Below are 27,166 nucleotides of genomic sequence, written 5' to 3'. Positions count from 1 at the left end.
GGCAGGCGCTGGACAGCACAGGGCCCTGAAGGCACGGGGTCCAAAGCCACCACCTTGCTTGCCTTGCCCTAAGGCCAGGCCTGAAGACGCTGTGCTTTGACTGCTGACATGCCTGCTTGCTAAGGGAGCCCATGTTGGGGCATTAGAATGAGCGGGGTATCCCATGAATCCCTGGGCAATGCATTTCCAGGCAGGACTTTTGTTGCCTCGCTGACTAGGAAAACAGCCCAGCTATAAAACTGCTTCGTTGCAGCAGCCTGGACCTGCTCCTTTGTTTCCACTTGCTGAAGGGCTGTTGATTATTTAGACTCGTTATCCTGTTGCACATTTCCACGAGGGAGCGATACGACTTGTCTCTGAATTAGTATTTGTATTACAGTAGCATCTGCAGAGCCCCTGGGCTACATGCTGTACAGTGACCATCCCTGGCCAGGAGAGCCTAAACGAGTGGTTTTTCAACTTTTTTTTTTTTTTTCATATGCAAACCCTTTAACGTTTTTGAATGGCAGTCCAGAACCCCTTGGAAATCTTAGACATAGTCTGAGGACCCCCAGAGAGCTGCTGGTCTACCTGGAGAAAACCGACAGTGGAATAAGGGAAATATAATCCTCCTTCATAGATGAGGGATGTAGAATTGTGCCCAGAATGCCTGAGTCCTGGCCTAGGTCCTGAGCCGCACAACCATCCTCTCATCTTAAAATCACGATTCTTAATGATGGAGTCGCGTGCACAGCACTCCTGGTTGCTCCCAGCTTAGAATCTTAGGGTTGGTAGAAACCTCAGGAGGTCATCGAGTCCACCCCCCACCACCGCTAAAAGCAAGACCAACCCCAACTAAATTATCCTAGCCAGGGCTTTGTCAAGTGGAAGACCACACGCAGGATACTCACTCCGGTTTCATCCATGGCAAGTGCTAGGTCCCCAGGCTGTGTCTGTTTTAAGACAACATTGCCTGTAGCGAAGCAGAGAGTAAAAGTGGCCATGTTGATTGGATGATGTCTTTGCAGGTTAGGATTTCATACTACGGGCAAGATGGGGGGACAGCTATACATAGTACCATGCTCTACCTTACCTGTATTGGTAAGTAGAACCTAAGAATCCATCTGTTCCATAAACTCAGCCCCAAAGTACTACTCCCTTCCCCCCCCAAAGTACTGGGCAGGAGGGGGGAAATTGTGTTTTCTATGATGGCGTCTGGATACACTGGCAAAAGTGCGGGTGGGGGAGGAGGGAGAAGCACTCAGGAATTTTAATTTTTGAGTGAAGATTCAAAAGTGAAAATATTTCTCTTTGGAAATGCTGCCACAGTGACTTATGGAAGTTATAGTTTGAGAGCCTCATGTTCCCATTTTCCTCTGGGATTCTTAGTCAAACTACATTTCCCATGAAGCACCACTGTCTCCCCCTTGGGAAGGGGAATTGGTGCATTATGGGCTGTGTGACGGCGCGTTGAGGTTTTCCCGTCTCCTGCACCCCCGTAATGGCACGAACAGACTCCACCAGCCAGTAGAATAGAGGGTGTTTATTGCTTCTCCAGGATACAGCACAGATGTAATCTGGTTACAGGGCAGGCCTAGGATGCCTCAGCCCCCCTTGAGATGGGGGAGACTGGGCCCCTAAATTCCAGCCCCTTTCCCTAGGCTGTCTCTTCCATGCTCTCAGACACCCAAACTCACCCACTCACTTCCAACCCTGCCCCCCAGCCAGGGCTCCACTCCCCTTCTTCCCACTGTTCCGCTCCCTGGGGAAGAACTCATCAGACAGGTTTGAAGCCCCCTTGCATAATGACTTATCCCCTGCCCTGCTGGGCCATGCTGCAGCCAGTGGAGGTTACTCACAACCCACTGTCAAGCATAGCAACCAGCAAGGTACCCACACTACTATGGTGCATTCTGGGAGATGTAGTTCAGCCAGAAGCCTGGCTCAGAGGGTATAATAGGGCAAGAGGCATCTAACCTACAACTACCATAAGGCACCATGGCAGCATTCCCGCCTCAGTTTGTGGGCATTCTGTTTTCAATGGGGGGAAAAAAATCTCAAAAATGTCGGTGGAAAGCAAATGTTTTTTGTAAATATTTTCATTTAGTCAAAGACAATTTTGATGGAGAATTTTCAAGCGGCTCTGCTCATAGGGCCAGGCTGGTTGACCTGAGCCCCATTCTTTAGTGGAGACCCATTCCCTTATAGCTCGCCCCTCCTCCCCATTGAGCTGGGCTCAGTCAGGCCCTGAGGTGATGTGGGTTGCACACCTTTAAAGAAGCCTGTGTTAGGACGTCCCTGCTGAAGGATTCCCCCTCCCCCCCCGCCATCTCTGCTCTGAGTACTGAAGATCCCACACATGGCTAGAAAGAGGTTTTGAGTCCAGTTTGTTGGTTCTCAGTGTAACCTCCTTCCCCATGCGTGCTCTGCTTCTCTTGTGCCATTGCAGACGTCTCCCTGGATGCTGATACAACTCGCAGCGGGGTGGTGCAGAGGGGAACAACAGATAAGGTGAGTGTGATCCATCTTTACACCCATGGAAAGAGAGAGACCAGGAGGCTGAAATTCTGAGCTGATGGTCCTGGAACTCCCCAGCTGAGAGTGGAGTGTAAAGGAGACATACTGTCAATCACGTTTTCTCTAACCCTGTGGCCTGCAGCTCCTGCTGGTGGCCTGCAGAAGCATTAAAGGAGCTACCACATTACTTAAGGGCTTGTCTACATGGGGATGCTCAGGAACACTAATCTGAATTAACTAAAGGTGTGAATTTTAAGTGAATTAGTTAAACTGCATTAAATCCCTGTGTGAACATGCTCTCATTTAGAATAATAGTGGCCTTCATTCAATTTAATAATTCACTTTGGAAGCTAAACTAGACTGGAGTAGGGCTACTTTAATTCTGGCTAAAACCACAAAGGAGTTTAATGCTAATCCACTTAAAAATCACATCTTTCGTTAATGTGGATTATCTTTTCTGAGTGTCCCTGCGTAGACAACCCTTAGTGACTTTTTTTTTAAATGTCAATTTGTCAAAACAGAAACTTTTCCCAGGAAAGGGTCAAGTTTTGACAATGTTTTGACTTTGGAAGAAAAAAGTGAGATGTTTTGAAATTGTTAGTGCTTAGTTTTGACATTTTCAAGGTGAAAAATGTTAGCTCTCTGAGTTTTATGCAGAAATTGTAAGCTAATTACAGAAAAAGTAGTAAACAAAATGTTTCAATGACTGAAATGTTTTGATTGACATACATTTGTTGATATTTCTGAAATGTCCATCGGCTGGGAAAGTTTGCCACCCAGTTGTATCAGCAGATCCTGGCTCAGTCCTGTGCTCATAGCAAAGTGCTTGCCTTTAAAACAGTGGATGTGTTTCAGTGGCTGGAACGTGGAAGCTCATACATTTCTGAGCTGGATAACACGAAGAAGAGCTGGGAAACCCTTTCCATAGGGGCTTGTGCAACAGGAAACAGCTATTTCTCTTGCCTGTCCTTTCAGCTTGTGTTACTGTAGTAGTGAAAAGAACTGGGTTCCAGCTCTCTGGTCTTGCTCCTCATTTCCATACCAAGCCTGTCTTCGTTTTACTTCTGCAGAAAGAGTGGATATGGGGCCCAGATGGGCAAGGAGCTATTCTACTGGTGAACTGTGATAGGGATGACCCAAAGTCCTCCGAGATGGACAACATGGATTTCTGTGTGCGATCTTATGCAGGTACTGGCTGGGAATGGAAGGATCACTGCTTTGGGGCTAGGTGTTAACCCGATGATGCGGAATGTGTGAAATTCCAGCCAGGTCAGGCCAGACTGCCAGATGCTAGATGAGTTCTAAGAAGCTACTACACCTATATAAAAGATGCCAACACTGGACACTAGCCCAAGAAGCTGAGGTCTTGGCCTCTTACACGTGGTTTGGTGGGTGGAGTTCTGTTTTTTGTTTTGTTTTGTGTGTGTTTTTTCCTGACACAAAGTTAGGTTCCAGAGACTTGATGATCCATATCTGTAATAAACAATGAGAAGTCTTATAGACTATTATTGGAGCATAAGCTTTCGTGGGCAAAGACCCACTTTGTCAGATGCATGTAGTGGAAATTCCAGAGGCAGGTATAAATATACTGGCACATGAACAGAAAGGAGTACCAATCAAGAGGAAGGCCAGAGATAACGAGATCAATTCAGTCAGGGAGGATGAGGTCCACTTCTAGCAGCTGATCTGGAGGTGTGAACACCAAGGGTACGTCTAAACTACATGCCTCCGTCGACGGAGGCATGTAGATTAGCCAGATCAGCAGAGGGAAATGAAGCCGCGATTAAAATAATCGCGGCTTCATTTAAATTTAAATGGCTGCCCCGCTCTGCCGATCAGCTGTTTGTCGGCAGATCGGGGCAGTCTGGACGCGCCACGCCGACAAAGAAGCCTTTCTTGATCGGCACAGGTATGCCTCGTGAAACCAGGTTTACCTGTGCCGATCAAGAAAGGCTTCTTTGTCGGCGTGGCGCGTCCAGACTGCCCCGATCTGCCGACAAACAGCTGATCGGCAGAGCGGGGCAGCCATTTAAATTTAAATGAAGCCGCGATTATTTTAATCGCGGCTTCATTTCCCTCTGCCGATCTGGCTAATCTACATGCCTCCATCGACGGAGGCATGTAGTCTAGACACACCCCAAGAGAGGAGAAACTGCCTTTGTAGTAGGCTAGCCATTCGCAGTCTTTGTTTAATCCTAAATTGATAGTGTCAAATTTGCAAATGAATTGTAGCTCTGTAAGTCCCATTCTTTTCTCTCTTGGTCTCCTCTTGTACTCAGACCTTCGGGACATGTCATGTATGATCTTGAGAACGCAAGGCCCCGATGCAATCTTTGACGACCACAAGCTGGTTCTTCATGTTTCCGTGTCTGATGCAGACAAAGTGGGAGTTTTCCACGTGCGGGGTGAGTATCTGGCCTTCTGGCTACTGCGGGCTTGGAATTCCAGCTCTGCCGAGACCGAATTCTCTCTGCCTTTGCTCCACTGCCTGACCTGATAACCTACTGTGGTGAGCGGTGGCACTTCAGGACCCTGCTCCATGGCAAATGGAACAGAGTGGCAGTAAAAATTGGCTGGAATACTGGGTCCATCCAAGGTCCTGCTCCCACAGGAGCTAATGGGAGCTTTGGTCTTGACTTCAAGGGGAGCAGGATCAGGCTGTAAATCTGCCCTCCGATTAGCTGTTCTCTCGCTGTGGCACCCTGGGGGCTCCCCGCAGGCCGGTCATTCTCTGCATCCACCTGCTTCCACACTCTTGCCCAGTCTCACAAAAGCGTCCACACGCAGCACGTGGCTGGCCCGCCTCTCCAGTCCAGGGAGAACCAAGGACTGGTTCCAAAGTTGGCCCGCCCCTTCCTGCAGGGCACGGTTTTATTCTTTGGGCACAAGCTCTGCTGCCATATCAAACAAAGCTGTTCCCCCAGCGAAAGCCGGCTTCAGAGTCCTTTCCCCTTGTGTCTCTTCCTCCCCGTCCAGGGCCTGCTAATTGCTGGGGAAGGACGGAGGTGCTGTGTTCCACTTGGGGACCAACAGCTCCTCCTTCTCTCCCAGTCTGGGAAGCCGGGCCGTCCTTAGGCATACACCTGTATGTAGTTGTGTAGGGTACCAATAAATTTGGGGCACCAGAGGTGCCCTATGGTGCATATGCCTAGATCCACTACCGACTGTGGGCAGCACCAGCCCAGTCCTCCCTCTGCTTTGCCTCTTGGACCTGTCCAACACAGTCCCCTAACCTCTGAGTGCCCTGCCCCAATCCTCCACCCCCTCCTCTACCTGACAGTGACAGTTCAGGCAGGCTGCTCTGCCTCCCGCCAGCTGCACCACTCGATCTGCCTGCTCCCTCATCCGCTTCCCTACCCTCCTCCTGCCCCCCCATCTCCTGCCTGCACAGCCCTGCCCCATGGAGTGCCCTCCCCCATAGAAGATGGAATCTGTAGGTACTTGGGGGGCGTAGGGCACCAAACATGTTAAGGACGGCCCTCATGGGACGAGAAAATCCAGAGAGTCCCCTATGTGGGTCAGTGAGGAGCAAACGTCAGACACACAGGGGAATTCAGTCTTCGTGATCCATCTGTACGTGGATGAGAGGAACGGCTGGCTGGCAGGATCAGAGTGGAAGCAATTTCTTTGATGGCTTTCAAAGGCAGAGTGAGAATTCCGCCCCTTTCTAAGTGACTGTGGGCTGCAGGTAATTGCAGCTTCTGGGATTGCAAGTTAGAGGTAACTGTAACCTGACTACCCTGCGTCAGACTTAAAAGCTGCTGCAAGGACGGGGGACACTTGGAGATGGAGACTTTGATCTGTGTATGAGGCTGACGAGTGTGGAGCGTGGTGCTTTACGCACAGGCTTGACAAACTGATTTTTTTTTTTTTTTTTTTTTTAGAATTTCAAACAATAATGATTTAAATTTTCAGGTGCTGAGAATTCATGTGTGTGTGACAATTGCTCAGTGACCATAGATGTTGTGAGTCAAAGAATTAAAGCGTCATAAATTGTTAAACTCAAATGTGTCAGCCTAAGTCACACTCTACAAAGTAAATCAACGCTTCCAGCCTGTTTTTACTATCCGGTTGCTAATTCATTTGTAACAAGCCTAATTTAAAAGTCTAAATCACTGGAATTGGACCAAATATCTAGAGCCCTGGGCAGATCCAAATTTTGTATCTGCATGCCCGTCCGTAGCCATGGAAATGAGGGGCGGATATCTGCGTCCACACCCATGGATGTGGATATCCGCTCTATATATCCACAGGTATCCAAGGATTTGCCGGCCTTTACAAATATGGTGTTTAGGCAAAGTGAGAGACATGCTGCTTATTTGTAAATTTCAGTTATTGTCGGTGAACATAATTTAGTTGGTGGCTTGCACGTCTGTGGTGAAATCAACATTTACCAAAGAAGTGTCGACGTGCGGCACCAAATGTAGGTTTTACTCATTAAAAGCCAGAGCGGAACCATAGGAGCCTCTGCCAGGACTTGCCTGTGTAGGGCCCCTTTGTGGCCCAACTCATCCTGCCAGGAATCGCTAAGTGTTGGTCACTGTCCGAGCAGGGATGTGTTAGCCTGCTGGCTCGGGTCCCATCCCTGCCAGGTATAGAAGTCCCCAAAGGGAGAGTAGCAAGAACTTGGAACAGGGCTGGCTGATGAGTTTCTAGGGTCTGCGTTCCCATCCATTGGGCTTGGCCCAGGCTCTCGGCTCTAACCAGGGTTCCCACACCAAGGGGTTAGCAGTGCTCTGCTCTTCTTCCTGGTCAGGCCCAAATAGCCTTCTCCTTTCCACTCCCCTGTCCACACATGGCAGAACTGAACAAGGGACAACTGGGTCTAGAGGCCTCAGTGCCCCCTCCCCCGTCACTGCTCCCAAAGCCAGGTTTTGGTTCTGAAAAAGTCTGCCTGGTTTTCAAATCTGCTGAGCCACCCACTGATTTCCAGGGAAGCTGCTGGGTCTTCAACTCTTTTGACAATCCGAGCACTTCTATGGGAGGCCAAAGTCCCTGCTGGGACTCTTGCGCATTTCAAAGCAGAAGCGCCTGCATGGAGCCCAGAGTCCGTAGGACTTCCCGCTGCACTCAAAGTTCCGACTTTGAAATGCACAAGAGCCCCCACTGGGGCTCTTGTACATTTCAAAGGAGGAATGCAGAAGTGCCTATCGAGTAGTTGATGGAAATTCCATTGACTAGTTGACTAGTAAATTAATTTATATTTAACCTCCTTAGTTTGCACCAGTGCAGCTACGCTATTGGGGCTCATTGTCCATGTAGACAAGGTCTCTGCAGCATAGAATCATAGAAACTAGAACCAGAAGGGACCTCGAGAGGTCATTGAGTCCAGTCCCCTGCTCTCAGCAGGACCAAGCATCGTCTGACCATCCCTGATAGATGTCTGTCCAACCTGCTCCAGAGATGGAGATTCCACAACCTCCCTGGGCAATTTATTCCAGTGTTTAACCACCCTGACAGGTAGCAAGTTTTTCCTAATGTCCAACCTCAACCTCCCTTGGTGCAGTTTAAGCCCATTGCATCTTGTCCTACCCCCAGAGGCCAAGGCAAACAATTTTCCTCCCTTTGACACCCTTTTAGATACTTGAAAACCTCTGTCATGTCCCCTCTTGGTCTTCTCCTTTCCAAACTAAACAAGCCCAATTCTTTCAGTCTTCCCTCATCGCTCATGTTCTCTAGACCTTTCATCATTCTTGTTGCTCTTCTCCTGGACCCTCTCTGATTTCTCCACATCTTTCTTGAAGGCAAGAGCCCATCATCCGACGTGTGTCCTGTCACATCTAGAAGCTTGATTCCCAGGAGCTGGGAATAGTGCAGCTATCTCTGTCCATTGGGCACAGCGTGGTTCCCCTGACATGTCCCTATGCTCCTCTGTGTCCCCAGGCGATGACGTTCTCCAGCAGTATGAGCACGTGCTGGGGTCACACGAGCTCTCCTACGTAGTGGAGCGTGCCAGCGGACGAGAGGAGGATACCTTCTACGTGGAGGGGCTGGCCTTCCCGGACGCTGACTTCTCGGGGCTGGTATCCTTCCACGTCACCCTGCTGGACATGCCCACTGAGGTACAATAAGAGCAGTTGGGCCCGGTAAATGAGAGAGACTTGCTCTTTCCTGATGAGCCGCTTGGTCAGTAGCTGCTGGCCCGGAGCGCTCTGTGCCAACCTTCTCGTTGCTCCTGAATCACGCTGGCAAAGAGCGTGTGTCCTGTCCACTGCCCGTAGCTGGCCCCTACCTGCCACCAGCTAGTGGAGCTGCTTCCCTCACTGAAACAGCAGCAGGCTTTGGTGTCGAGGGTTGTTGGTGTGACCCATAACACTGGTGGCACAGTCCGGGCGGGATGAGAACCAAGGGTTTGGATGCTAAATGCTTAACAGGAGGAAACTGCTTCAGAATAGCAACGGAATTGAGGTCTCCGGCCTTGCGAGCCAGGCCTGACCCTCCCCTTCCTTCTGGCAAAGGCCGCATGAGGGGCCTGCACGAGGGTGGGCAAGGAACCGAATGCAGGGGAGCAGCCAAGGGAAGGAGAAAAGGACCCTTCCCTGTGAGGGGGACCTAGCAGGGAGAGGGCAAAGGCCAAATGCGAGCCGGGATCCAGAGAGAGCTCCGGAGATGGACTAGGCTCCACTTTTTCCTCCCCTGTAGAGTCTTCCTGAGACCCCGATTTTCACAGACACGGTGGTTTTCCGGGTGGCTCCCTGGATAATGACTCCCAACACTCAGCGGCCTCTGGAGGTGTTTGTCTGCAGGTGAGGGCAGGGTGGGTCAGTTGGCATGGGAGAACAGCCTGAGCTCTCCTTTTCCAACCGGGGGCTTGATCCTACAAGGGGCCGAGACCTCTGCCCCGGGTCCAGAGCAGCCCTTCAGCACAGGCGCAGCATCTAACCCATGCGCAGTCCCCCAACCGTGATGGGCGTTGGCCCAAGTGCCTCGTTGGGATATAAGAGCAGGAGAGGTAGGAAGAGGCAGCCCTTGCCCTGCTGATCAGAGTGGGTCTCTGCAGGCGCCGCACTCAGAGATGTGGAGATCTTACCAGACCAAACACTGACCCTGGAATAGCTTGATCATAGCCTGGACCACTTCCCCCCCAACCTGCCCTTGTGCCGTGGCTGGGCAAGAACACTCGGGCCAAAAGCCCCAGTGAGACGGATGGGTGACAAATTCCCTCTTGATACCCAGGAAGCGGGGATCTGCCCTTCTCAGGAACCAAGCCAGTTAGCACCTCGTTCATGTCGTTCATCCCTTACAGTCCTGTGGGATAAATACATAATCCATTGTGATTTGACCTAGGTCTGTGGGGGTCTCCCTCGTGATGGGGGATGTTGGCGGGGCGAGGGGAAGGGCTCATCTGTCTCCTAGTTCAGGCCTCCCTCTCCTCTCCTGTTTCCTACCCAGTTTGAGTGACAATGCTGACGTCGTGGAAGCCATGAGCGAACTCGCACAGAAAGCCCACTGCAAGTTGACCATCTGCCCGGAGGTGGAGAACCGCGGGGACCGCTGGATCCAGGTCATATTGCCCAGGGCGGGATAGCCACATGCACGGGGTCTGTCCCTCCGCTGCCTTGCGGAGTCATGGACAGGCACACGGTGCGGCTGGGTGGCGTTTGGTGGCCCTGGTAGGCGGATGTCAGTCACTCTGTGAGGAAGCAGGCTATGGTCACCTCCCTCACCCCGCCCCCCCAGCTGAAAGCAGGGAGGTTGGAAGCTAGAGGAGTGGCGCTAGTCTAGGATGTAGTTCTAAGAGCAAGCTGGAGACAGGCAGGTGCCCTGAACAAGCCTGGTCTTTAAACTGCAGCAAAATTAGCTGGTGAGCAATGGCACAATGAGGTGAGCTGATCCCCTCCCCCCCCCCCAGGCCTGATCCCACAGCCATGGGTTAGAGTCCCATGTTGGTTGCCTGTCTGTCTGCCATTCTCTCTGTCCTCTCTAACAGGATGAGATGGAGCTCGGCTATGTACAGGCTCCCCATAAAACCTTTCCCGTGGTCTTCGACTCGCCCAGGGATAGAGAGCTGCAGGACTTCCCTTTTAAGAGCATCTTGGTACGTGGCACTACCTTGTGATGCCTGCACTGAGTTCAATACGCTTGAGTTGAAACATTTTGGGACAGAAAACACAGTTTGAGGCTATTGATAACAATGCACGGAGAGCCACGAGATGTCAGTTTAAACATGGAATGCAGGGCTTTTTCAGGACAAACCCTTTGGGGTTTTCATTTTGGAAAGAACTTGAGTCTAAATTTACTGTTTGTATGGAATTGGTGTATGAAGTTCAAACTCAGAATTGGACGGAAATGTTGGGATTTGATTAACGGTTTGATGAGCCCCAAACAAACTTTTTTTTGTTTAGCAGAGCCTATTGAAGGGTGATAGAAATGTAGCCGTGTTAGTCTGGGGTAGTTGAAGCAAAATGCAGGACAATGTAGCACTTTAAAGACTAACAAGATGGTTTATTAGATGATGAGCTTTCGTGGGCCAGACCCACTTCCTCAGATCAAATAGTGGAAGAAAGTAGTCACAACCATATATACCAAAAAAAAAAAAAAAAAGGGTGTGTCTAGACTACTGAGTTTTGTCGACAAAACTATATACCAGCATCTACACTACCGCTGAGTTCTGTCGACATAACGTCGACAGAACTCAGCAGTTTTGTCGACGCTGGTAAACCTCATTTTACGAGGCATAACATCTTCTGTCGACAGAACTCTGTTATTGCCTGTAGGGTTGCGTCTAGACTACAGGGTTTTGTCGACAAAGCAGCTTGCTTTGTCAACAGAACTGAATGTGTCTAGACGCTCTATGTCGACAGAAGTTTTGTCGACAGATACTGTCGACAAAACTTCTGTTGACAAAAGCCTGTAGTCTAGACGTACCCGAAATGTTTCTTTTTGGGTAAAATCGAAAAGCTGGTTTTCCTCCCAGCTCCATGCCTCAAACGCCAGCTGCTCTGGGGGCTGTAGAGCCAACTCAAATTCTCTTCTTCACAGCCAGCCCTGTTCACTTGTATGCAAACCCTGGGTAGGGTTTCCCACCTACAGGTCTCAAGCAGTTTGCAAAGGTGAGGGGAGCCCGCATGTTACTTCCCCTGTCAGTATGCGACTCACCCAAGTCTGACCAGGAGTTGGGGGCAATGCTGGGAACAGAATACCGTAGTTCTGACTTGCCATGCTGTTGGACCATGGGGTCTCTTTAGTTGCCCGTTCCAGACGGAGCTTTTAGCACCAACCCCATTCACTGCTTTCCTCTTCACTGTCCTCTTCTTCCCTGCAAGGGCCCCGATTTTGGCTACGTGACCCAAGAACCTTTTAACGAAATCGTCTCCAGCCTCGACTCTTTTGGGAACCTGGAAGTCAGCCCCCCGGTGACCGTCCGTGGGAAGGCGTATCCCCTGGGGAGGATCCTCATTGGAAGCAGCTTTCCCAGGTGGGCATGCCCCTAGTTCCAACAGAGCAAGGACTCCTCCCGGCTGAGCGCAGGAGGCACAGATGTAACTGCAGGGGGTACAGTGTCCCAGGTAGAATCTCCATGCCGGGGAGCAGCATATGAAGGGCCGCCCGGTGAGCGGGACAGCAGTAGTTCTGGATACAGACGCAGCAAGAATTACAACCTACCCCCGCCCCGCAACAAGACTGACGTTTAACTACTGAATTGGGCAGTCACCTGCTGACAGTTGGCAGCAGTAACTAGCAAATTCCTCCGTGCCTTCTGCTGCAGTCCTGCACGTAATCCAGGGGTGGAAAACCAGGGAGGCCGCTGACGTGGCCCCCAACTGAGAAGCAGAAAGGCACTCCCCACATTCCCCTTGCACACCAGTGCCTGGGGGGCTCAGGGTAGTAGATTTTGTGTGCTCCAGCCCCATGGGAGAATCCCTGAGCATCAGGGGCTGCATCCAGGCAAGCCAGGGGCTGCATCTGGTTCCTGGGTCTTAGGTTCTCTACCCCTGCCTTAATTCATCCTAGAACTGTCTTGCATTGATAGAACACTTACTAATTACGATGAGATTTTATTATTTGCATTGTGGTATCATGCAGGTGCCCCAGTCTTGGGTCAGGATCCCAGTGTGCTTGGGGCTGTACAAACAGAGACCAAAAAGCTGGCCTTTGCCCCCCAAAAGCTTACAGAAATACCCCATGATATGGAGTACCAACAAAGCCCTGCAACACTGGGACTTACAAGTATTTTAACCCTCACTTTAATGCATCTCTTCTTCAGTGCCTAAGACCCTGCAACCAGTGTCCTATTAAGCTGCCCCAAAGTGTCTGATGGGCTAATTGCTGTGTGCTCCAACAATACTTGGCTACGTCTAGACTGGCATGATTTTGCGCAAAATCTTGCCGCCTGTCTACACTGGCCGCGAGTATTTGCGCAAGAACACTGACTTTGTACTGTACAAAATCAGTGCTGCTTGTGCAAATACTCTGATGCTCCCGCTCAGGGATAAGCCTTCTTGTGCAAGTATTCTTGCGCAAGAGGGCCAGTGTAGACAGACAAGTTAATTTCTTGCACAAGAAAGCCTGATGCCTAAAATGGCCATCAGAGCTTTCTTGTGCAAGACAGCGTCTACACTAGCACAAATGCTTTTGTGCAAAAGCACTTTTTGCGCAAAAGCATCCGTGCCAGTGTAGATGCTCTCTTGCGCAAATACTTTTAACGGAAAAACTTTTCCGTTAAAAGTATTTGTGCAAAATCATGCCAGTCTAGATGCAGCCCTTGTGTCCAGTGACACATGTCTCTGATCTTGTGACTTTAAATAAGACATCGGAGCGGTAGCATCACCTACAACAAGTGTTGTTCATATTTTGGCCTTGTTGTTCTGCGTCCTTACACAATAGTGCAAGTGCCACAGAAATTCAGATTGGAAATAAGGGGTGAATTTTTCACGGTGAGAGTCCTTAACCATTGGAACAAGGGTGAGGCCGGATTCACCAGCTTCTGTTGGTGGGAGACACTTTTGACCTTACCCAGAGCTTGAAGACTAGATGTCTCTCTGATATCCAGGGACTGAGGCTATGTCTCGACTGCAGGCTTTTTTCGGAAGAACCTTTTTTTGGAAGAGATCTTCCGAAAAAACTTCTTCCAAAAGAGAGCGTCCACATACAAAAGAGCATCGAAAAAGCCATCTGCTTTTTTGAAAGTGAGCGTCCACACTGAATGGACGCGCTCTCTCATGTAAGCTGTGATTACTGTGGATGGAGTGGCCACCAGGGCACCTGTGCTTTTTCCTCCTTCCTCTTCTTGTGAAAACTCCCTCTTCCCCATTCACACACACATTTTTCCAAAAGAGCTCTTTTGGAAAAAGTCCTCTTCCTCATAGAAAGAGGATTAGCAACACCGGAAAAAACTCTGTTCTTTCAATTTACTTCGGGAGAACGTGATTGCAGTGTGGACGTAACTTGGGTTTTGTCGGAAAAGCGGCCATTTTCCCGACACAATTCTGTAGTGTAGACATACTCTGAGACAGCTACAAAAACACTGCAAACAACCACAGACAGGTGGAGTTGAAGGGAGCCACCAAGGTCTTCTAATGCACCCCCTTGTGCTAAGGCAGGTTTAGAGAGTAAGTTATCAGGGATTGGGGCCTCGTGCGGCACAGACACATCTAATGAAATGACGGGCCACAAGCCTTTTGCAAGCGACCAAGAAAAGCAGCATCGCCAGGAGCCCTGGGCTAATGGAGGCGGATTCCAGGCACCTTTGGACAAGGTGCAGGTGAGACGACTTACGTCGTCAGCGTCCGCTGCCTGGCAACGTACGGTGTAAAGCACGGAGTAGTCTTTGCACTTTGCATGGGGCAGGCAGTTAGCAATAACACGTCTGTCCTGTATCCGCCTTTGGGGCTAGACTGAGGGACTGTGAGGTCACGGGTATGGGATCCATGTTCCATCTCCAGTTCATGGTGTTCCTCCCTGCTCAGCGTGAGGGTGGCCCGGCCTCCCCTCCCACAGAGGCTCAAAAGCGTAACCTTTCCTCCCCCTCCCCGCCCAGGACTTACTCCAGGAGTAGCTGAATATGGAGCTGAGCCTGGCCTGCTACACACTTCTCCTCCTGCGGTACCCGGGGTCACAGGCAAAGTGGGGCCCCACAGCCGTGGGCAGAGCTGGTCTTAGGGGCAGGCGAGCCGGGTGGTCGCCAGGGGCTTCCATTTTCAATGGGCTGCCGACAGAGCTGGTCTTAGGGGTGGGCCGTGACAACGTTTCGGCCCAACCTCCCGAATCCTTTGCTTGACGAATTTTTTTGTTAAGCCATCTGGCAACCCTACGGGCGAACCGAGCAGTTGCCCGGGGCTGCCAATCGGTTAGGACCGGCCCTGGCTGTGGGTCATGGAGTTAACTCCCCACAGAGCTTCCCGGGGCAGTAGCTCTTCAGAGCAGTTGGTTTCAGGCTCTCTGCAGACTCCGCACAGGTGGCGCTCGCGGCACGTTTTCAAGCTTTCCGCTGCCGCTGTGAGGGCTTAGACACTGACTCTCCCGGCCGGCGGGCGGCGAGGGGCTAGCCATGAGCCTGTAATGTTTATGCCTTCATTTGGCCTTCTCCATCTTGGGTACTGATTCTGTCCTTAACTGAAGGATGCGTCTGGCTTTTCCCTTGCTTCCCTTGGGCCTCCAGGGTTGGCGGCAGGAGGATGACGAAGGCCGTCCGGGACTTCCTCTACGCCCAGAAAGTGCAGCCCCCCGTGGAGCTCTATGTCGACTGGCTGTGTGTGGGTCACGTGGACGAATTCCTGAGCTTTGTCCCAGCCCTGGGCCGACAGGTACGGCACGCTGGCCAGTGCTCCCTGGAAGCTGAGTGCATGGGCACCCACTCCGAAATTCCAGTGTCGTCCTGCAGACTGCCCACCACAAGGGTGGTGCACATAGAAAAGATTATTCTGCACATGGAGGGGGAAGATGACAGGGAACCTTGCCACGTGCTGGGTGGGACGTCCCAGGGCAGAGGGGCACCGCGCACTGGGTGGGACCTCTCAGGCCAGCTGTCCTTTCCCTTCCATGAGACCAAGTTTCCCTACAATGTGACATTTTTGTGAACACAGGGACCAGCTGGGCCCCCTCCAACACCTCCGGTCCCATCCTCGGACGCCCAGCGCACCCGTCTGCTCCAGCACTGCCATGTGCTGCCTAGTCACCTGCCCGTTTTTGGGAGGTAAAAACATGTGGAATTCTCCGCTGCAAGATCCTTCTTTCCGAGCTGAATTTACCAGGCTCCAGAAAACTGGCTGTTCCAGGGAGGGTGTAATGAGAGTGGTTACCCCATCTGTTTGACCCAGCAGGCTATTACAACCCCCTTGTAGATGGTCTGTCAACCTGAAATGTGACTGACTGCCTGGCAAAAGACCTGTCCCAGAACTGGTATGTCTCTTGTCAGGGTTTCCGGTTGCTCTTAGCCAGCCCCCGTGCCTGTTACAAACTCTTGACAGAGAAGCAGGAAGAGGGCTATGGAGATGCCAGGCTGTTTGAAGGTAGGTTAGCTCATCTCTCTCTCTCTCTAAGAGTATGTCTACACTTGCACCCTCTTTCGAGAGAGGGATGCAAATGAAGACATTTGAAATTGCAAATGAAGCTGGGATTTAAATATCCCGCATTTCATTTGTTGTGTTTTGTCACGACTTTCCCTGGGGAAATGAATCCACTTTCTGACCCGCAGTAGCTCTGTGCCCTCATTATATACACAGAGAAATGGAATTCATTTTCTGCAGGGGTAGAATCCCAGTGCCATTTCAGAAAAGCTTTGAAATCCACTCTGATGGTGGGGAGGGGTACTACCCTTTTCTAGACGTCCCAGTAGGATCACTTGGGGTGTGTCTAGACTACAGGGTTTTGAGGACAAAAGAGGCCTTTTGTCAACAAAACTAGACCTGCGTCTACACTGCCACTGAGTTCTGTCAACATAATGTTTTGCTGCTTGCTGCCCCGGGCACTCCAGGGCCAAAGCACACCCCCCAGCAGCCAAGCTCCCCCTCTGTCAGCGCTGGGCCAAACCGCCATGGAGGGAGGGGAAAGGGGGCAGGGGGCGTGGCCGTGTACGTCAGCGTTACAGACACTGGGCTACTATATATATGATGCTGGGATGTCTAGGATGGGAGAGGTGCGCCCTTTTCATCACACCCTCCATTGGACATGTACAGGTCTTCTCCATACTCAAGTTGTTTCACTTGACGAGAACTGGCTGGCAACCAAGATGTAGAACTTTTTGGTGGGGGAGAGGTGGAAATAGCAAGGAAGTGTTGTGGGCTTGGGGAGTGTTTTGGTCAAAATTTCAAATGTTGACAAAGTGCGGCAAAGTCCTTGCCCAGACCCCTTGGCTTGAGACCCCTTCTTGGGTCACAAATCAACCTGAGACCCTTTCTGGTGCAGTTGCCTGTGCCGGGGGGCAGGGAAGGATAGCTCAGTGGCCTACTCAACCCAGGGATGTGAGTTCAATCCTTAAGGGGGCCATTTAGGGATCTGAGGCAAATCTATCAGGGATGGTACTTGGTCCTGCCATGAGGGCAGGGGACTGGACTTGATGACCTCTTAAGGTCCCTTCCAGCTCTGAGATATGTATATCTCCATATATTTATTGTTTTGTCCGTACCAATTTACCACCACCTTCTATTTACAGAACTTTTGTTCACAGCCAACTCAGCCAGCCTCTTCTTCTGGCTTGGGAGCACCCTCAGGCACACCCTGGGTGTGTCTAAACTACACATCTCCGCCGATGGAGCCATGTAGATGAGGCTGATCGGCAGAGGGAAATGAAGCCGCGATTTAAATAATCGCGGCTTCATTTAAATGTAAATGGCTGCCGCGCTCTGCCGACCAGCTGACGATCAGCTGTTTGTCGGCAGATTGGGGCAGTCTGGACACACCACGGTCGATAAGGAAGCCATTGTCGACTAGCGCAGGTTTGCCTCGTGAAACCAGGTTTACCTGCGCCGGTTGACAAAGGCTTCCTTGTCGACTGTGGTGCGTCCAGACTGCCCCAATCTGCCAACAAACAGCTGATCATCAGCTGGTCGGCGGAGCGCAGCAGCCATTTAAATGAAGCCGCGATTATTTAAATTGTGGCTTCATTTCCCTCTCCCGATCAGCCTCAACTACAAGGCACCATTGACGGAGCCATGTAGTTTAGACACACCCCCAGGCTCCTCCTCCTTCCCCTCTGGCTACCTTATCTAGCCCTCTGGCTAATGAGGCCCATAGCTGCTTCCATTAGCCCTTCAGGCTTGGGTTTGCTCAGCTGGCTTCCATTTGGCCTTTTCAGCCAGGCTGTAGGGGCAGAGCTTGGCTTAGCCAGCCGTCTGTCACAAAAGATGAATACTTTGAAAATTGTTGGCCAGCTCCATTGCACAGACTCCGGTAAAACCCGAAACAGCGTTTGTAACCGACTGAAAACTATATGTGTGCATGTGTGTTCAACCCACTGATCAGTGTGGTTGCCAGGTCCCCAATCATGCCGAGTTAACGAAGGATGCGGGGTTCTTAGATCTCTCCGTGGACACACGTGGTTCACACATACACACCCCAATTAATGCCTGGATTTTCATTCATTTGTTAAATTTGTTTCTTCTTACAGGGTTGGAGACGGTCCCCACGACAACGATAGATGAGATTCTGGCCAATGAAAGCCTGCGGCGGGACAATGACTATGTTCAGGTGGGGACAGGGCAATAACTCGGCGATGGGGGTGGAATTCGGGTAACCCGATCGAGTCCCCGTCTGTCTCTCTAGGGGCCAGTGGGCGGAATGTTCACTGTTGCATCTGAAACTGTTGTGCTGGAAGCAGTGGAAGACTGGAGATGAGGCCTAGAGGGGGCCAGAACTGCTCAGAATAAAGGCGGCCATGTTGAAAAGGGGATTTTGACACCAATAAGGAAATTTGACTTTTTAAAGATTCTTGCACTTTTGACTCTCCGACCAGCAGTGCAAGTCGGCTGGTGCGGACCGGTCCGGTCTACCGTAGCAGCAAGATATTTAGATATTTATAGCTGGTACAGCGTATGGAAGAGACCCTGAACCCCCACCCCAGCTCCTCTATGGGGCTGCCTCTCCTCCGGCTCTGTCTGTACTGAAGCAGCCCCACAGGAGAACAGCCTGGGGGCCGGCTTCTCTCCTTGCCCCAGGCCCTGCTCCCATTCCCCAAAGCCTCTGCCCCACCTCTTCCTGTCTCCTCCCCAGACTGCGCTGCTTCTCCCCCGCCCTCCCGGAGCTCTTTGAACACTACAAATTTGCAGTGGCTGAGAGGCACTGGGGGGAGTGGGACAGAGGGGGAGCTTGGCTGCTGGGGGGTGTGCTTGGCCCTGGAGTGCCCATAGTCAGCACCTATGGCTGAGGAGAGGGGCTGGGAGGGGGCGGTATGGCAGCTGGAGGAGCCTGCTCTTCCCCGCCTGTCGTTCAGCCAGAGGAGAGACCAGAGGAGAGACCGCTCCAGGCAAGGGCACGGGGTGGGGCTGGGAGTTCTGCCCCATTTCCCCACTGGGAGGGGCAGGCAGTGGGGGAAAAGAGCAGAACAGCCAGTTACTGCTCCCTGTCCCTGCCCCAATCATGTGGGATGGAACATGGGTAGGGCGGAGTCACATGGAGGGTGTCTTCCCCCTGCCCCAGGGCCGGCCTTAGGCCGATTCAACCGATTCCCCCGAATGGGGCCCTGCGCCTAAAGGGGCCCCACGCCCTCAACCCGGAAGTGTGCCGGGCGCCATGGGCGCGAGTTAATATTCAGAGCCGGGGGCCCTGCTCCAGCAATATTTGGAGCTGAGTCTCTCCCCTGGCTCTGCCTGGCGTGGTCCTCGGCCCCCCTGTGCGTTCTCCCGCCCCGGCCCTGGCCCGGCCCTGCCATGCATGGCTCTCGATGCGGCTCCCCCTCGCCGGCTGCTGCTGCCATGCGCAGCTTTCCCATAAGCGGGGATACGCCCGGGCGTGACATGATGTCATGACCTGGGACTTTAAAAGTCTCGGTGCCGCATTGTGGGGCGTGGCCTGGCTCCGGGTTCAGAGTCCGGGGCACGAGTGCAGACTCCGGCCCCACAAAGTGGAAGGCAGAAGGTAGGGGAAAACTAAGGGGAGGGCGTGGGAGAGGAAGGGACTTGTGTGGAGGGGGGAGGGGTGGGAGAGGAAGGGACTTGTGCGGGGGGGAGAGACAAATGCCAGGGAGCCAAGTGCAGACAATAAGGAAAAGGGCAGGAGGGGAGGTGTCACTGGGAGGGGGGACAGGGTGATGCTGGCAGAGGAGAGGGGAAGGGCATTGGGGGTTAGAGGTGGGAGGGGGAGGTGCTGGGAGACGGCTTGAAAGAAGGGGTGGGCATGAGGAAGGTGGGGATGGAGCAAGTCCTGTGTGAGGGCACAGAGGGGCAGGAGGGGAACAGGGGCAGAGAGTGGTGAGGGGGGTGGGCATCAGGGAAAAAGAGGGCAGGGGCAGTAAGGGAAGGGGGAGGCACCAGGAGAGTGTGGGGCTAAGGGAAGGTGCAGGTGCCAAGGGATTCTGGGGTGAAGCAGAAGGGCAGACACCTGCAAGGGAGGGACCAGCTCCAGAGGAGAGAGGCAGGGCGGGTGTGTAGAGGGAGGTGTTAGGAGAGGGGATGAGGAGGGGTAGCTCACATGATCCGAGTGGGGCTACGGGAGGAGTGGGCACAGGAGGGAGAGAAGGGCGGGTGGAGGGGGGCAGGTCTAAGGAAGGTTGAGGGCAGTGAGAAGGGCAGGCGTCAGGACAGCAGAAGAGGGTGAGGAGTTGGGGGGCAGCAGGCACCAGGGGAGCTGATGGAGCAAGGGGAGGAGACATGGCAGCAGAGGGAAAAGGTCGACATTTATAAGATATTCATTAATAACTTGGGTGCCACAGTGGCACATCCAAACAAGCCACACGAACTCAGTACAGGTGCACAACACAAAATCCATTCTGCTCATGAGAGGAAACTCTTAGGCTATTACGCTGGCAGCTTCTTGCGCAAGAACGTCTACACTGCCATGTGCGGGCTGTGCTTTTGTGCAAGAGCATCCATGGCAGTGTGGACGCTCTCTTGAGCAAGAAAGCTCCAATGGCCATTTTAGCCACAGGGGTTTCTTGTGCAAGAAATCCCTGCCAAGCATCCACACTGCCCTCTTGCTCCAGAGAGCTTACACCTGATAAAAAAGAGCGTAGCTCTTGTGCAAGAAGCCCTCTCTTCCCACGCCGTACTGTAAATTTCCTTGCGCAAGCGCAGGCGGGCAGCGTGGCTGCTCTGTGGGTTCTTGCGCAAGAACTGTACTTGCGTAAGAAGCTGCAAGTGTAGACATAGCCTTAGAGGGAACACTTCCCTCAGCCTCTCTGCCCCGAGTTAATGTCACACACCTTGGGTTAATGCAATTGCAGGATAGTTGCGTGCGGGGGGTTTGGTGGGGGCCAAACTAATCCCTGTTGGTAGGAGGATGGTGGGAAAATCCTTTGAGAGGGGTGACATGGCACCTTTTACTTCTGGTCATGTGTCCGTATTGCCCCGAGAATGTTACCTCCAGAGGCCTGGCTAATGGCGGTCAGGGGGTGTGGCTAATGGGTTGGGGCACGGTTAATGGGGCCAAGGGGTGTGGCTAATTGGGGTTAGGGCATGGTTAACGGGGGCCAGGAGATGTGGTAATGGGGCACCACCAAAAATTGTACAAATCTGCCGCCTCTGCTGGCGCCGGAGGAGTGCGTCGGCTGCCTGCGTCATAGGAAGTGTAAGTTTAGTGCAAGCTTTTCCAGTGCTGCGTGCATGTGCGCGCGCGCTGGTGGTGTGTGGTTTTTTATTTTTCTTTTCTCTCAACTAAAATTGCTGCGGGGCCCCGTCGAAATTGTTCGAATTGGGCCCCGCACTTCCTAAAGCCAACGCTTCCCTCCCCCCTCCATTAGAAATGTATTTTACGTGCACCCTGCTCGTGTTGTAGCTCCACGGGGTGATGCGCCGAGTGAAAATGGGCCATTTACCAAAGGGAGGGGAGGCGGCTTTTGTGGCAAAAGGAGCTGAAAGGGCCGTTTCCTACACTGGGCAGGCAGAGATACCGCACTGGACGTGGCTTCTGCTTGTCCAGATTCCCAGTGGCACCGGAGAGCCAGGGAACCAGCCAGGGAAGCCTTTGCCTCCTTGATCTGGATACGAGGCCTAGCAAGGGGCGGGATTCGTGGCTGGGTTTCAAACGCCGCAGCCCCCACGCAAGTTCGTTCCCCACGTCCGGACCCGAGTTGTGCCCGTCCCACGTTGTCTCTTACTGCGCAGACCACGAAAAGGCTCCTCCCAGGGCCGCCTGTTGGAGGAGCAGTTTAGTGACCTTGTCCCCCCCTCCTCCGCCATGCAGAGCTGCATCGACTGGAACCGAGACATCCTAAAACGGGAGCTGGGCCTGAGCGAGAGAGACATCCTAGACCTTCCGCAGCTCTTCTCCGTCCTCGACGAGGAAGCCAGTGCTTTCTTCCCAGACATGGTAAGGGCCGTGGGAACAAGGGCCTCTTCCGCCCTTTGCTCGTGACGTCGGGAGGAGAGGACGCAGGCGTGGGCTCAGGTCCAGTGTTCGAACTGAGTCTATTTTGAAATGGCTCTGAGTTAAAAACACACTGCTGAAGGAAATCTTGCAGATGAAAGATCCAAATGCTTCAAAAACGTCCCCAAAAAACCCAACCCAGAGTTTTCTCAGACTTGTGTAACTGCAATTTGGCAAAACCAACCCACATTCACACAGGGTCTACACTACAAAGAAAAGTTGGAACCGCTATTTGTGTATCATCTTCCGCTTTTCTTTCAAAAGAGGCTTTTCCAACATTGGGCCCATCTACACAAGGCCAAATGTTGGAGGGGGGGGAACCCTCTTTCAGAATACCCCTTCTTCCTTGTAGAACAAGATTTACAGGGATGCCGCAAAAACATGTCTGCTTTTCTGAATTTTCTTTTCAGAAAAGCAGACGCATGCCTTGTCTCTGCAGTGTAGACATCGCCTCAGAGTTGCCAAACCTGCATTTTCACCAGAAAAAGAGTTTCCTCTAGAAAAATTCCATCCCGTTCCTCTGGGCCTTTCTCCAGAGACTGGGTTTTGCTGAAAACACGCAAACCTTGCTGAGTACCAGGCTAATCTTCATTACAACTTGGAGGCCGCCTCCTTGGACAGCCACCGAGCCTGCGTTTCAGGCAGCTTGCCCCCGGGCTAGCGCTGTGAGGGGCCTGCAGTGGCCACTTCAACCATGCTATGGACAGGAGGTCCCTCCATGTTCTGAGGCCCATGTCCACCTGGGGGGCAGCAGCTTGGCCCCCGCCCATTCCACTGTGCTCCCTGAGGGCACAGGGCTTGGGGGGGGGGGGGTGAGATTTGGGGTAGGGCTGGGGACTGACTCCTCCTGGGGTTGGCAATGCTGAGGGCGTTTCCTCAGTAGACTGCAAAGCACTCGACAAAGGAGGTGAGTGGCGTGACACCCACACTGGAGACAGGCCAGAGATTTTGCCCAAGCAGGAGAGGGGTGGAGCTGGGCCTAGAAGCCAGGTCTCCTGAGGCCCAGTATAGTTGCTCTTTCCACTAGACAACACTGCCTCCTTTAGGCACCCAGCCTGCCTTCTGGGCCCACTCCCAAGCTTGATTCAAGTCCAAGGGAACCTTTCCATTGACGTGAGGGCCTTTGTCTCAGTGCCCAGCGCAGCGGGTCCCAGTCGTCGCCCTCAGGCACAACCACGTTCGATAATTAAAAATGGATCCAAAACCTGAGTTTGTCTGAGAAGCCTCCTGTTTCCGCAGAGCAGCAAAATCCTTCTCTTCTGTCTCACAGGGCTGGCCCGCACCAGGGTCCCCTCTAGCTTTTCCCATGCATGTGTGGAATGAATTTTATATGCGCCAATATGGAGGTGAGGTGGGACATGGAAGCTAGCAGAGATGTATCACCTCCACCTAAAAAAATTCATGTGTTGGAGGGGGTGGAGCCAAGGAATCCAGAGTGGGGGAGGGGACAAAGCGGGGGGGGGGGGGGTAGTTGAGTGTTCTGGAGTGGGGCTGGGGAGAAGGAGTTTGGGGTGCAGGCTACCCAGGGCTACAGTGTGGCGAGAGGGCAGCCCGGAGCGCCCACTGGGGTGGAAAGGCGGCACTGCCGGCTCAGGGGGACGTACCCACACTAGCCTGCTGAAAACAGAAGCAGGAGAAGCAGCCAGGCCGAGCGCATGCCTGGGGTTTCAGCGACACGTCTGTTCTCAGCGCATTAGCTCGGTCTCCAAGCTGGAGTTCCTCCTCCAGCTCCAGCGTGGGCCTATCGGGAGGCGGGGGGTTCAGCTGTGCCATGGGGCAGTTGGCCTGGGGTAGCAGACTTGGGCCTCTGGGTTCCGGCCTGCAAGGCCATGAAGTTGCAATGTCCGGCCGTGGCGTGGAACCCCAGAGACCCTACGAGGTGGGAGGGTCGGAGGGCCCAGGGCCCAGCCCAGCCCCACATCTCCATGCTGCTATTTGTAGCCCTGCCGCCCGCGTCCGCCAGCCCCGGCTCGAACTCGGTGCTGCAGGATCTCCTGTGCGGTGCTTTTCCATTGGCTGGGCAGCGTGTTCCACGCAAACGGACAAAGTGTCTGCTACTTGACGTCTTCACGAGACCCGTTGGCTCAGGGAGGGTCACGTGACTCCTCCTTTCAGTTAGGAACGGTAGACATGATGCTGGTCACATGGGTTTGGCTCCTCCCTGTTTCCAGCTACTAAGTTATATTTAAGAACTGCTCATCTGCCTTGATTTCCCTACTGTAACCTTGTCGGGGGGGGGGATTGCTTTAGGTGTCACAGGCATGGTGGGTAGGGGTGTGGCCCCTCCCACTCACAAAGCGGAGGGGGAGCTAGTGCCTATGACATGGGCCCAACGTTGAGACCGCCCCAGCTCAAAAATATTCAGCAGCCCCCCAGATTCTGGGCAGGACTCACTAGTGCACTGCCTGCCAGGGTCAATGTAATGGGAAGTCCATGTACAGCGCCTCATGACAAGTATTTCAGTGCCAGAGGGACTCACGGCAAACTTAGGGTGGCCGCAGCCTGGCTCTGCTGCTGAGTTTCGTGGCTTGTCTCCATCTGCCCGCTGTAGCATAGAGGCTGAGTCCTGGCTGAGCCCCCCAACATGTGGCTGCGCAGTCTCCTTCTTGCCATCGTCTAGGAGTGACGCAGGAAGGTGTCTGGCTGTTGTAACAGTATGTTCAATACGCCCACCTTGGCCTTTCTCTCCTGGGTGCAGGTGAACATGATCGTCCTGGGGAAACACCTGGGCATCCCAAAGCCGTTTGGGCCGATCATCGACGGGCGCTGCTGCCTGGAAGAGAACGTCCGCTCCCTGCTGGAACCGCTGGGACTGACCTGCACCTTCGTCGATGACTTTTTCTCCTACCACGCCCTGCTGGGGGAGATCCACTGCGGCACCAACGTCCGCAGAAAACCCTTCTCCTTCAAGTGGTGGAACATGATCCCCTGAACGGATCCACCTGTAAAAGCTCAAGGCTTTATTCAGAAGAGGGAATGAAGGAGAAACGCGATGCTGGGGTACAGTCTCTTGGGGGTCACCTCCCCCACCGCTGAACTTGTAACTTTAATTAAAAAATAATGTCCTCGGGTAACCCCAAAGTAACGAGCCTCTTGTGAAATCACTAGCTGCCCCCTTCCCTTCTCTGCTGCAGTGTACTTGGATTGTAACATTTCTCCCTCCTCCCCCAAGTTTCTTACTGCTCATCATATATAGGATCTTTTTAAGCTGGACCTTGCCCCCTCATTTATTATAGCTGGCTAGGGGCTGAAACATCCCCATCAGCATGTATTTATTTTCTTCTGTATGGTAGAGAAGTATTGGTCAACTCCATTTGACTGGGAAACCGAGGCACCAGCCGTTAAGTGACATGACCAAGGTGTCACAGGAAGGCTGTAGCAGAGCCAGATATGGCACAGTCTAGTGCAGTGGTCTCCAACCTTTTCAAGCAGCATTTCTCTCAAACCAAAACACCCTTGCCCCTTTTTCCCCGCTTCTTCTCCGAGGCTCTGACCGGGCTCAGTCTGTCCTCGACCCTGCCCTCCCCCACTTCGTGTCACACTTTCACTAGGTTGGATTTTGGGGGGGAGGGTGGAGGCAGAAGGTGAAGGTCCTGGTCTTGGGCTATGGGATTTGAGGGGCAGCAGTGGCTCCGGGCTGAGGCTGGGGCAGCAGTGCCTGCGGGGGTGGGGCGAGCTTGTGCTGCGGGGTGCTAGTTTTTAAGCTGGCTCCTTCCAGCACCAGCTTCTGCCTGATCCTCCCCTTCCCCCCCCTCTGTAGAAGGCAGTAATGGTGGGAGGGGGGTGGGGGAGATCCTGCTTGAAAGCCAGCTCCCCATGCATATCGGCCCTAGCCTGCCCTCCTCACCCTCCTGTCGGAGGCAGCAGTACGGGGGGGAGGAGGGGGCAGGTGGATCCGCTGCTCATGGGGAGCCAGCTTTTAAACCAGCTCTTCATGGACGCCTCCCCCCCCTTGCTGTCTCTGAAACAGAGGGCAGCAAGGGGGATGGGGGAATGCGTGTAGTTGACAAGATTAACCGCTAAGCCCAGGTTTATCGGTCAATCGTGTGGTCGGCTACACCCTGACATCCCTAATAATTACTTCAGCCGTGACTGGGTAGACATTTTGGATCCCCCTACTCGCTTCAATTGACGCACAAGAGAGAAGTGAAAACCACGACGTGCACGGACCAGTCAAAAAGCTAAACTAACACTTTGAAAGAGGTAAAAGTAACAACATGCCAGGTAGGTGTGGGGGCAGGAGGGAGGGGGTGAGAGATGGTGGGAAGACCAGACACAATGTGGCTACGTCTACACTGGCATGATTTTCCGCAAATGCTTTTAATGGAAAAGTTTTCCGTTAAGTATTTTCGGAAAAGCGCGTCTAGATTGGCAGGACCCTTTTCCACAAAAGCACTTTTTGCGGAAAAGCGTCCGTGGCCAATCTAGGCGCGGTTTTGTGCAAAAAAGCCCCGAGCGCCATTTTAGCCATCGGGGCTTTTTTGTGCAAAACAGTCCTGTGCTGTTTACACTGGCACTCTTGCACAAATGATTTGCGCAAGAGGGCTTTTGCCCGAACGGGAGCAGCACAGTATTTCCGCAAGAACACTGACAATCTTACATGAGATCGTCAGTGTTCTTGTGGAAATTCAAATGGCCAGTGTAGACAGCTGGCAAGTTTTTCCGCAAAATCATCTGATTTTGTGGAAAAACTTGCCAGTCTAGACACAGCCACTGTGTGTGTGTGTGTGACAGATTGGCTGAGCACAGTCAGACACAGGAGCAGCTGCCAGCAAGTTCCCTCCAGGTGTGTGTGTGTGTGGGGGGGGGATGAAACACCCTGACATCCTGGTCCCCCTCTTCACCTCCCCCACCCTGTTCTGCAAGCAGGCCACTTCCGGTGGGGGTGGGGGGCAGCTTCAAGGCAGAGGGCAAGAGCAGCTTGGCAGTGAGGGAGGGACAGTGGTGGCCTTTCTGCCAAGCCAGGCAGACACCGGGCTCTACCCTTACCGACCACCCATCTGGTGTCCCCGGCCTGTCTCACCTTCAGCTGACTGGAGGGCGGCACTTCCACTGCATGGCAGGGTGCACGGTGCGGAAGGAAGGAAGGGGGGGAGGGGCACGGAGGTGGGGTGCATAAGTCCCTCCTGAGCCTCGTTCCAAGCAGATGTTTTCCTCTCCGCTCCGGTTGCTTCTGGCAGCAAACCTGGGTCTCCCCCATTCCCGGCCTGGG

The 27,166-nt window shown here is 53.0% G+C and overlaps 1 protein-coding gene across 2 annotated transcripts in view; it reads left to right on the top strand.

The window, feature by feature from the left end:
- Positions 1-25,097, top strand: part of LOC102458579 (protein-arginine deiminase type-3-like) — a 37,849-nt gene extending 12,752 nt beyond the window's left edge. For both annotated transcript variants that reach the window (XM_014569565.4, XM_025180687.3), the window contains exons 3-16: positions 1,008-1,080; positions 2,429-2,490; positions 3,567-3,684; positions 4,776-4,901; positions 8,380-8,558; positions 9,139-9,242; positions 9,889-10,000; positions 10,427-10,534; positions 11,763-11,914; positions 15,098-15,242; positions 15,854-15,947; positions 18,044-18,123; positions 21,772-21,897; positions 24,653-25,097. In XM_014569565.4, the coding sequence (XP_014425051.3) occupies positions 1,008-1,080; positions 2,429-2,490; positions 3,567-3,684; positions 4,776-4,901; positions 8,380-8,558; positions 9,139-9,242; positions 9,889-10,000; positions 10,427-10,534; positions 11,763-11,914; positions 15,098-15,242; positions 15,854-15,947; positions 18,044-18,123; positions 21,772-21,897; positions 24,653-24,886 (1,713 nt within the window). In that variant the 3' untranslated portion in view covers positions 24,887-25,097. The remainder of the gene's footprint in view (positions 1-1,007; positions 1,081-2,428; positions 2,491-3,566; positions 3,685-4,775; positions 4,902-8,379; positions 8,559-9,138; positions 9,243-9,888; positions 10,001-10,426; positions 10,535-11,762; positions 11,915-15,097; positions 15,243-15,853; positions 15,948-18,043; positions 18,124-21,771; positions 21,898-24,652) is intronic.
- Positions 25,098-27,166: the final 2,069 nt, after the last annotated feature.

Source organism: Pelodiscus sinensis, chromosome 24 (assembly GCF_052426305.1).
Source record: "Pelodiscus sinensis isolate ZL-2025 chromosome 24, ASM5242630v1, whole genome shotgun sequence".
Taxonomy (NCBI): Eukaryota; Metazoa; Chordata; order Testudines; family Trionychidae; genus Pelodiscus; species Pelodiscus sinensis.
This window is presented reverse-complemented; position numbering and strand designations above follow the sequence as displayed.